Raw genomic sequence first — 12,027 nt, forward strand, 5'->3', positions numbered from 1 at the left:
GTAGGCATTTTGAGAGCTCAGTTGTATCTCACACCAAATATACCATCGGTTAGGGTACCCACAACAAACAAGAACAAAAAACCCACATACGTATTAATTGTGATTGAACAGCGAGGAGAACGGATATTAAATAATTCCTCAACCTCGTGTTTCTTCCCTTCAGCAGCCTCAGTGCATTGCATTTTTATGATTTTTCTGCGTAATAATTCAAAATATATCATGTGGGATGTACACAATCAGTTTTCACCAAATTATACCCACTGCGTAAACACAATATCAAACATAAGTATGAACACATGCTAAACGGGCAAGAGAATTAATATACACATGAACATAAACTCACCCAAAACAGTAAGTTGAATATAAATAAGGTGTATTTGAGCCCGTCCAAGCACTTCTGCGCCATTCTAGGAAGCGGTGACCTGTGGTTACAATAGGGAGAGCGTGTGTTAATGTTACATACCTTCATCCACTGACCACTGCACCCTTCTGCTTTTAATTTCTCACTATTCTATTACTATCCAGGCGGGCTCTGGGACATAAAGCAGATAGAAGAACAAAGGGTCACAACGTTGGTTTGTTTCAAGTTTATCAATTGTAAGCACATGGCCATTCACAGGAAAAGCACAGTTTGAACACAGGCAGAGATGCAACAGGTGTGAGTGGAAATGTTAACCATGTGCACATGCCCCAGTGGCTGCAACTGAAGACACTTTTATTCAACTGAGGGTCTAGGGTAGCACTCAGGTCTAATAGCGCTGGGATGCCTAAGGGTATCCATGCGCTCTATAAGAACGTATTCATTCATTCATTCATTCACTAGGAGAAAATGCTTTTCCTCCTTACTGCATGTCACATTTTGGGATCTTCAATAAAGGGTTTTGTTAGGAATGTTTATTTCAGAGGTAAACTCAAATAGCTTCTTCTAATTTTCCCTCCCAGCAGCCACATAAATAGTTCAATGTTGCCCACGAGTCATTAAGGTACTGCGAACATGTGATATATTGCACAATAAACAGGTTTTTCCCATTCACAATACTTGCTAATTTTAAAACCTTTCCATTGACAAATGATCTAAGCCTGCACCATGGGAATTGTGTAAAAGGTTTGGTATTTACATTGATGAGTGAGGTATGTTTGAGTCTTTAACCGTGTTCAACTGTAATGTACACATACAAAATGAACCGAGTGTAGGCTACGACATTTTAAAAGTTTTAAAAGTCATTGTTTAATTCTTCTTTTCTCTAATACTCTGTGCGTGCCACTGCTACCTACAAACATCTTGTGAATTTCAAAATGACTGGCCCAACTCATCACGCATTTTCACTCACCTATGATTGATTCATTCATGTGTAACTGACGAGTTACTACGGGGCCAACTCACAGGACTAATCTGAGACAAAATCCTAAACTTACTACTTTTGGTATTCACAGAAGGCATTTAGTAGGAGTAAAGTTAGTATTTTGTCTTAAATTAGTATTTTATCTTAAGTTAGGATTTTGTCTAAAATTAGTATTTTGTCTAATACTAACTTAAGACAAAATACTAACTTAAGACAAAATACTAACTTTACTACTACTAAATGCCTTTTGTGAATACTAAAAGTAGTAAGTTTAGGATTTTGTCTCAGATTAGTTCTGTGAATCGGCCCCTACAAGTGTAGTAAGTGCATTTAAACACCATGGAGGCTGTCCCTGAAATCTGCTTCTTTTGTGGGGGTTCACGAAGGCTGCCTTTCATGTCCCCTGCCACTACCCTGACACCCCTCTTTCTTCATGCTTCTTCCACTTCTTGGAACTGCCACCTCCTCACAATGACTCACATTATACTCCTAAGTAAGTGACACCACACTTGTGTTATTCATGTATGAGGAAGCCAGACTTTTTACGTTTCCTCATAAGCAAGGCCTTTCTGAATTTCAGAAGTATGCCTGACTTCCACACGAATAAACAATGACTTGCTCTCCGAATAAGACACACTTCCTCTTTGAAAAGTGGTTGAGAGTTCGAGTCCATACCAATAAAAACATATCAATGTTGAAACTTTATATTCGAAAGGTCCACCTATCAAAACATAAATCGTGACCTGCCCTTCTTCATCTGGTAAATCTCTGTGATTTCCCCACGATCTCTCGTTATCCTTACCTTAATGGCACAGTGCGGTTCCAGTTTATATAATGAATTTAAGCATCCCCTCCCTTCTAGAAACTTCGGTTTCCTGGTGCAAGTCTTCGCCTTATCATCGATGAAGGCAAAATACTGCTCACTGGTCTCCCAGGTTGCTCCTTGGCACCAAAAAATGGTGTTTTCCACACAGTGGCTCTATTAATCACAAAGAGAGTTCAGCCGAATCCCGGGGCATATTACCAAGGGCCTTATCGCCGCTTTAGCGGGAATTTTTCCCCTGCTAAAGCGACGATAATTTAATCGCCCTATTACCTAGCTGTCGCTAACACCAGTTAGCGACAGCTAATAGGCGATAGCGGGCATTTAGGGGCCCACTTTGCATGTCAGCGATAATTATCGCTAATGACATGCAAAGTGGGCTTGTCAAGATGTTAGCGACTGGAAACAGTCGCTAACATCGCTATCCCCTATTACCAACCTTTGGAAATAATCGTGCTAAGCGCGATTATCTCCAAAAGCTAACGCCTGCCCAGAGCAGTTCTTAGCCATGTTATCCACTGGTAGGTGGATAACATGGCTAAGAGCATTTGCTCGGTAATGCATGAATATCGCTGACTTTTCAGCGATATTCATGCATTTCGGCCGATTTTTATTGCTTAGGAGATAAACCTTGATAATATCAAGGCTCCTAAGCGATAAAAATAGGCGAAGCTCGGTGATATTATTTTGGCCGCTAACCAAACTTAGCGATAATTATCGCTATAGCTTGGTAATACGAAACCCCATTCTTTGTCAAACCTGCCCTGGTGTACTCCCACCAGCCCACATCTTGTTGTTTATAAGCACACCTCTCGAGTGAAATTGACAACCTTGCTTCTAAATTTAGCATGCCTGGTAGTGCTGGCACTTCTAGAAACACCTCCCTGGGTAAGCTGCCAGTCCAAAAGACATAGGAAGAGCACACATGCCAACATGTTTTCCGTGCATATGGACCAAGACTCAGGAACGACCTCCCTTTAAACCTCAGATTTGCTTTCTTCAGTGCAATTAAGGAAACGCGTCAAATCCCACCTCTTCACATTTTCCTACAATCTTTAGTTCTCTCCAAATAGTTCATGCATCATGACACTCTGATGCCATGTTTCTGACTCTTAAAACCTAAATTCTGCTGAATTGCGAAAAACTAAGCACTGCTATGAGGAAAAATTTCGTTCAGGCTTTGCTCTTTTCCCTCACATTAAACCATGTCCACACTAGTGAAAGGGCAGTTACATCTGGCCAAAAATGCAGATTTATAGAGTGGAAGGTTTATTTAATCCGCATTATTATCACACTTTTTCCTCTTAACTCTGATTTATACATGTCTGGGGGCGCAGCCAAGATGGTGGGGAAGCCTTTAAAATACTGCTTGGGTCGGGGTGGCGGGTTTAGAGATGGTGCCATTTTTAGAGTTCTTTTCCCGTCTCCAGGGTTGCTGGATCGGTAATAGTGACCTGCAATTCACAACCAGGCCCCTGCCAGAGTGCACGCGCTCTACTATAGATCAAGCCTGAGGTGGGCAGAGGCGCGCCAGATCTAAACTCTCCATTCATGGGGCCAGCAACCCTTCATACACACAGCTGTCAGTCACATACATGTGCGCAAACACAGCCACACCAGCAAACATACAAAACAAGCACACTCACAGTAATCCACACATACACACACTTAAGAATCTATCAAAAGGCAAACTACCACACGCGCACTTGCATTCATACTATAGATAGCACTGGTTGTAGAACATACCTGCCATCTCAGTGCACACGTATATGGGGCAAAAGCCCACCTGACTAACGCGCCTTTAAAAAAAGATGCCTTTTTTTTCTCAATCTGGTGTAAAACCATTGCCAGCTCATGGAGAATTGCTAAATTTGCATTAACAGATAATTGACGAAAAACCTCCACATGTGTTGTCAAGTATATCTGAGGCCTCACCTGTCCTCCTGTCACTGTCTGCATGTGTCTCTGTTTTCATATGATGGTTTCACAAATCTGCAAAATCAGTGATTTACATTGGCCTGCGCAGCTTCCCACCTTTGATGCGTCATCTGTGGTGGATCAGTCATCTATGGATGGAAATGGCTGGGCGAAAGCTTTCCGACAGCTCTGCTCATGCAGGTTTCTCTTACTATAATGACTGCTTTTGCTAGCGATTCGTCTTACACTAGGTATCCTTGTGATATTCTTATTCTGCACATGCTAAACCAATTCTTCATAGGCCAATGTCAATACTGTGGTTTTTTGTGTCGACATATGTTCATGATCTATATTGATTTGTGAAACTTTTGCCACAGTAATCTTTCTCCCGTTCCTTCGGAAGGCAAATTCCCTTTCCCCTTAACTGTTACCTTGTTGCAAAAGTAAAGTTTTGCCACATGTTTATTACAAAACTAGATGAAAAATGACTTTCTCAAATGTGGCGAAGATCGCATACAGCTACTGGCAAGACCGAAGCCATGCATCTATAGATGATAAAGGTGACATATTTAAGAAGTGCTTAGATGATTAGAGTTCACATCCACTCTTTCAATCGAAGAACAGACCAGCTTTATGACACATATGTTACACCTCTATCCAGCAGCAGAAAAGCATTTTGCACCAGTGGACAAAATTCAGGCAGTGTAAACCACCATAATGAAATAAAGACTGACTGCCCAAGGCAAGAACATTACTGCAGTTTTGTCAATCCCTTCTTTGGAGCTGCTAACACAGCAAGCACCCCTAACCCCAGAGCTCCAGACCTTCACTGGGCTCAATAGACGGCGACACAGACGACAGCTGACACAGACTTTGAGCATTGCACACCTTAAGGACACAGAGTATCTAGAATACCAGCTATCTATGCAGCACACATCGGATATGAGATGTCTGCAAACATATCGTACAGCCGTTTACACGGACACTTCTGAGCTCCTGGACTGGTAGGAGACCCGCCACTAAGTGGGTCACTATAGGATTCCAGGCCCCACTCATGGCTTCCTTCTCTCTGTCACTTGCAGGCCGCACTATCACCATGGTGACCAAGCAGCTTCTCAGTCTGTGGCCTCAACATGTGTGAGCAGACGATGTCTTCTCAGTCACCCTACCATACAAATCACTCTCTTAGCAGACTCAACAACCTAACCTTATGTTAAAATGTCCTGTCTCACCAAGGGAGCCAATTGTGTCAATCGCCCTGCGCTTCCCATTTCACTCCCAGCAAGAATACAACACTGCCCTAGAGCTCATGCCGAAGACGATCACAAGCATCATTCTTTTTTCAGCTGGATTAGTCCCCACCCGCTTCAAGTGCTTCTGGGAATGGAGATGCAGCTCAGACTCAGTTTCCTTTAGCTCGTTTAGCCATTTTCCCCATCCCACTCTCTCTACTTTGGGCAACTGACCCCTACTGGAGCATCTGAGGTGTCTTCTTATCATGGTCCATTCCTTCTCATTGGCTGACAGTGTCCATTTTGCTAATCCAGGGCCTCTGCTGACTGTCGGTAGTTTTTTAAATGCTTCATTGTCCCCTTAACATATTTACATTCTGATATCACCAAAACTCCTAGGTACAGAATCATGTCACAACACATGCATGTTTCACTTTATTGTTTCAGTCCGATCTCTGGTAGATAAACTAGCAACTGGCATCAAGAGGTTGCCTTTTCTTTCTCTATTCATTTTGTCGGACATGCCCTTTTAAAAAAAAATGTAAAACTAAAATGACCTTATGCGATGTATGCAGAGCCATAGCCACTGGGAGCCCTCCCAGCCCATATTAGTCTTTGGGCCCCCTAAAATACCCCAGGTAGCTGGCACAGCATATACAGAAATGTCTTTTCATCTAAACAGTACCCCCAAGTTAGTCATGCTGGAGTTAACAAGGTGAATGCGCAATAACAATACGTTTAAATGTTTTTATCTTGTCACATTTGCTGTGCATTCAAAGACAGAGGTCAAATGTCAGGCGATGTCTTCTGAGCCTGAACACATTTGTATTATAATTGACCTCTCTAGACATCTTGCATAACATCAACTAACATTTTCTGATTTTTAAACATTGAAATCTCAGATCTGTGTAGTATGAATCTGCTCTTATTAAAGCCACTGAAATTCTGATGTATCTTTACCTCACTGATAGTCATAAAAAATAAATAATGCTGGGTGGGAGGAATTTCAATTCTCACAGATTCCAGAACTTTCTCTCACAGATATATAAAGAAATCTGTAATTTAGCCAATGTTTGGTGTTTGCAGGGCATTCTGGGTAAGAACATGTATTAAGATCCATGCAAGCCATAGTACCATGGACTACCCTAGGTACCTTGTTTCAGAAACGTCTGGGCCTGGCAGGTTTTCCTTTGTGCCGACTGAGACCTGGCCTAAGTACTACAGATATACACGTGGTCAGAATTGGACAATTTGCAAACTAATTCTTGATGTTTCCTTGTTGCGTTTGAGGCTTTTTCTTCCATGGATGATAGCCCAGTGTTAGAACAGGAGGTCACTAGTTGGATGAGGTAGGTACCTTAGGCCAAATAGGGACCCTTGCTTCCACATCAGGGAAAGGAAGGACACCTTCTCAGATAGTCCCTGCTCATCCCCTCGGTAGCTTGACACGAGCAGCCAGGCTTATCTCCAAGGCAAGGGTGTAAAGTATTTGCAACCACGCTCTCAGTAACTCAATGATGACACCCCAAATGGACTCCACACGAGTTTCATTAAAAAAAAGTATATATTTATATAAAAAGATATACAATGAGACCACACGATTTAAATCTGCATATTTGTAATGTTCCTCCTGGCCGGTTATTAGGTCAGCCAGCCCTTGTAGGTTCTGGCGATATTAATGAGCAATTCTAGATGATCCAATGCAGTCCTAATGCAATGCTATGCAATTCGTAATGCAAGAATCAGGAACTTCCAAATGTAAAAATAATGCAGTTCGTTATGCAACAATCAAGCAGTTTGTTATGCAAAAAAATGCAATGCGTAACGCAACTATCAGGCAGTTTGTTATGCAGAAATAATGCAATGCGTAATGCACTCCAGCACCGATCACGGTGCTTTAGACGGTCTCTCCGCCACTCATACTGACTCACGGTCAGCTTCAGACAACAAATGCCCCCAATACGGGTATGATGTAAACCAAAGTGCAGCTCCGCATTCCGGCCCCGGTACTGCCACTCCTTGGCAAATACGGGCCGCGATACGAGTTGAAGCAGAGGCTCGTGCTGCAAGAATGGGAGAGACTGATAGTGTCTCCCTCAAAGCCCGCACACCGCCCCAGGTGGCGACACACGTTACCCGAGGGGGTACAATCTAGCTCTCCTCTCCTTTTCCTGCGACTTGGGCCTCCGATGACACTTTGTGGATTCCGGGCGGTGATCTCAGGCTGCAACAGGGCACACGCACACAGAGTAGCTGAAACTCGCTTGAGTTTGGGTGCTCACGATCACAGGGCACTCCTCACAGAAGTCTGAGGCTGCACGAAGCACACGCACACAGCCTCACTGAGACTCACTTGAGTTCCGGGTGCGCACAATAACAGGGGAACCCTCACGAAGGTCTCAGGCTGCAAGAAGCACACACACACAACGTCGCTGAGACTCACTTGAGTTCCGGGTGCACACAATAACAGGGCAATCCTCACGAAGGTCTCAGGCTGCACAAAGCACACGCATACAGCGTTGCTGAGACTCACTTGGATTCCAGGTGCACATGATCACAGGACAATCCTCACGAAGGGCTCAGGCTGCAAGGAGCACATGCACACAGCGTCGCTGAGACTCTCTTGGACTCCAGGTGCCCACGATCACCGAGCAATTCTTAAGAGGGTCTCAGGATGCAAAAATCACACGCACACAGCGTCGCTGAGACACTCCTGGAAACTTTTGTGTTCCTGAGTTTCCACAACAGGGAGCCAGCTCTCCCCAGGCCCTTGGGAACAAGTTACTTCAGGACACAGCACACAGCAAAGTCCTTTCAAGCAGGGGGACACAGCACACAGCAAGGTCCCTTTAACCTCTCCTTGGTTAAAGCGGCAAACGGCAGGCCAACCTTAGAACACACAACAACGGTCAGTCCTTTCCTTCAGTCTCTTCAGCTGTTTGCATGCACTTTATAATAAAGAGCTGTATATATGCTCTTTATGGTTTTTATTTAGTCATAGTCACAGTCAATTTCTTTATTCGATCAAGATAAAAATGATCATAAAAGCACAGATGAATACATGATAAGAATTCATAGTAAATAAGAACAATAAATAATTCATATTTTATCTTAGGATAAAAAAAAAGCCCTACTACATCACGATCTTTCCACATGCTAAAAAGTCTAGTTTCCTAATCAACCCCACATATCTTGTGCAAAGAGGTTACCGAGTGTCAGGCCCAAGGGTTATTACAGCCACCCTCACCCTCTTCCTCTTTCTCATGCAGTCCTATAAGAACGTAGCTACAGAGAAGCATACTAGTCGTTCCTTTCTTTCTCATACAGCCTGCAGAAGTATGGTTTTTACTTGAAACAAAAGCTATTTAATTGACTGATTCAGGGGGGTTAACCCAAGCAGGGGAAGTGTCAGGCCCACAGAAGGGAAAGGAGGGGGTAATAAACCTGCCAAAGAAGTTACCTCAGGACCCCAGAACACTAAAGAGAGGATCAAAACCCCACCCATCTCTAGCAAGCAAAGTAGCAGGGACCCAGGTCTAAAGAAACTCTTAGACAACAGGCTGTGCTTTGACTGTCAGCATCCAGACCACTATAGAGGGGAGGCAGCCTGCCCCAAGAGAAAAGGTTATCTATCACTGGGATGGACAGTGTAGCCTTAGAAGAGGACATCTCAGATGAGAAGGTCCTAATAGCTTTTTACTGGGAAAGGGGTCCAGATGGTAAGCTGGTGATCCCTAATGTGTGGTAGTAAGCCCTTCTGTTGTATAGCTCCTATATATCCTTATATCGTGTTAAGTTAGCATAGGTACATTTGAGATTTAAACGCCATTTTTCCTTTCTTGCAACTTCTGCACACGACCCTTAATTGTTGACTTAGCTTTCAACCTAGTGGTTTGCCGTGGTGTATGTGAGAATAATATGTTATTGCTCTGATATCTGTCTTGTTTAATAAAACATGTCTGCACGGAGAGTGCTGAAGTTTCAGGAGCAACACGATATGGAATTGTTATGAGGTCTGATCTCCACGCCTTCATAGTCATAACACAAGTGCAGCCTTTGCCAACTTGGGCTTGAGGCGGGATTGATATTGCTTTGCACGAGAATTGTTAACACACTTGATGCGGTGCACATGCAGAGAGAGCTGGTGTATGCTGATGTGATTCCTTCATGCTAGGACACTAAGGTATGGGCCCGCCCTAAAACAACCCAAAGAGACCTTCTTAGATAATAATATAATATATGTGTTAGAGAGGGTGAGATATAAGTGTTGTTAACTCTTATTCATTACAGCATGTTAACATGCTGTCACCATTCGCTTTTTATGTCTTAGTAACTATGCTGATAATTTTGCTACTGATAATAAGTATACTTGTATTATCAAAGATACTGCGCCTGAGAAGACGGCATTAGTAAATAAACATTTCAAATGCACAGGTGTCTTCTTTACTCCATGTTCTGGTTTGTAATGATAATATAACGAAAGAGTGTTCATGAGTCCCACGTACCCTGAGGTACGGTAAGTTCATGTTCTGGTTTGTCTAAACATTGGGTGTTTGATATGTCCAATGAGACACTGTAGCTAGCTCGGTAAGGGGTGAGTTGGTTGCTAAGGTAAGTTTTGGGACACCCTAATTTGCCGAGGTTCCACTCCTCTGTGCACAGTTCTGTGTGAGTACAGAAACCCTGCAACATGGCGCCCAACGGTTTCGGTGGTCTTATATCATGACACTCGAGTAGTTTATCATTCATGCCTTAACCCCTTCACATCCGTTTCCGGAAAACGGGGTGTTGGTGAAACCTACCTATTTTTTGAAATAGGTCTTTATTCAAGCTTGATTCTTACTTAAACGGTTTCTTTGAATTACTACCCAGTTGTGCTACAAAGTATTCTTTGTGTTTTCTTGTTTCCAATTCTGTAATGGCGGCAGCGGTGGCTATTGCGCAGCATAGTCGCGTAGCGGTACGCAACCATCTTCAGACGTACCAAGTCCCAGTAGATGGGATGGCTGTGATTTTCGTGGTAAGTGCAGATCCGGCGTTTCCTTACGAGTTGTTTTACTCTTGGGTTACGTTTCCGGCTGTGGACGCTAATTCTGGTTTGTTCCACTCCTACACCGCCTCGGATGTCCCGGCTGAATATACGCCATACAGGGCATTGGAAATACCTATTGATCATTGGCAGCATCGAGTTTGGTTTGATGGCGCCCTCCCCCACTCTTTGTCCCCTGCGAGGTTAGGTCCACTCTCAATTCCAGGTACTAATTGGCCTGCGTTGGGTGGCTTTACCCCGCACCCGAATCACGGGGCTTGTACCCTGGCAGAAATTCGCAGGCTACATGTAGTTTCCATTTCCGTGATTCGTGCTTTAGTGCAATACATCGGTCGACATCTTCCTGGTGGTCCCCAGGGGGGTGCGGCCGCTCCCATGGAACGAGGCGGAATGCGTCTCAATCCAGTGATGGTAAATTCGGTTTTTGGTGCGCGTCCTGTTGACAACGATGACTTCCCATTCTGGCTAGCGGAGAAGTTTGATCAACTGGAGGCGGTTTTTCCGAATTCTACTCCTGCTGATAAACATAGAATGTTGACGATTACTCTACCGAAGGATATTACTCCTGAACTTGCTGACTGTGACAGCTGGGGAAAAACGTTTGCGGCAGTTTATACAAGGTGCTTCGGCACCCCGTCTATGACTGCCCTGCCTGAAATCGTTAGACGTGTTCAGAATGATCACGGTCCAGAGGCAGCGGTTGAATTGGGTATGCGCCTGTGTGGTTTTTTTGAGATTGTAAGTGATCTCATTCTCTCCAATGTTAAAGGAGATGCAGTTAACTTTCAGGTGTCGAATGCTTTGGCTGCTCTGCCCGATGCCGACAAACCCCGCCAGTTAGCAAAGATTGTGGTGGCCGCTTATAAAACGATTGGCCGCACAAGTAGAGGTCTGAAATATTTTCCAGTGAAGGAGAAAAAACAACCACAGGGACAATCTGCAGTGACAGATGCCCAGCCCAAGTCCAAGAAACAAAATTGGCCTAAAAAACAGACACAGGGGAAGCAGACAACGCAGACTCAGGGTACTTTTCCTGCAATACAAGCTCCTGCGCCACCCGAAAAAGTTTATGATTTGCGCGACCGCGCGATGATTAAATCACCTGATCGTTTTCAGGGTTCTGATCAACGCTCTCCTCGTTCCTTTCAGGACACATCGGCCCCGAAAACCGGTGGAGGAGGAGGGGGTGGACGTGGACGTGGTGGCCAACAAGGACGTGGTCAGTCCCGCCAGACGGACGGCGCAGTGAAGCAGGAGGATTCTACGCCTAGGCGTCCGCAGTTTGCGAAAAAGAAAGTCGCAGCCTTAACAGCGCATCGATATGCCACAGATAGTGAGAACGCGGCTTCGGAATCTGACGTGGGCTCTGACCTTGCTGGACAGCGCGGCGGAGATAACCATAGTCAGAGAGGCGCTGCGTCCACTACTGAGGGTGACAGCGACTGATGTCTACGTTGTGATAGAAACAGCGGATACGAGACTTGCTCCCCCTGAAAGACTATATGAAATTGTCCTGTTAATTGAAGGTGACATACAGCGTACCGTTAAAGGTGTATTTTGGGAGGATCTGTCTTCTACATATGATATTTTACTTTCGGAGGCTGACTGGCCCCCACCTTTTGTGCTCGCGGCGCCGCGAGGGGAGGAGGTAATCCTACCCAG

At 44.4% G+C, this 12,027-nt stretch overlaps 1 protein-coding gene across 2 annotated transcripts in view; it reads right to left on the minus strand.

Moving 5' to 3' along the window:
- CD53 (CD53 molecule) overlaps nt 1-12,027 on the minus strand; it is a 269,108-nt gene that overhangs the window by 169,398 nt on the left and 87,683 nt on the right. For both annotated transcript variants that reach the window (XM_078644132.1, XM_078644131.1), the window contains exon 2: nt 344-422. In XM_078644132.1, coding sequence (XP_078500258.1) covers nt 344-406 — 63 coding nt within the window. In that variant the 5' untranslated portion in view covers nt 407-422. The remainder of the gene's footprint in view (nt 1-343; nt 423-12,027) is intronic.

Source organism: Lissotriton helveticus, chromosome 5_1 (assembly GCF_964261635.1).
Source record: "Lissotriton helveticus chromosome 5_1, aLisHel1.1, whole genome shotgun sequence".
NCBI lineage: Eukaryota > Metazoa > Chordata > Amphibia > Caudata > Salamandridae > Lissotriton > Lissotriton helveticus.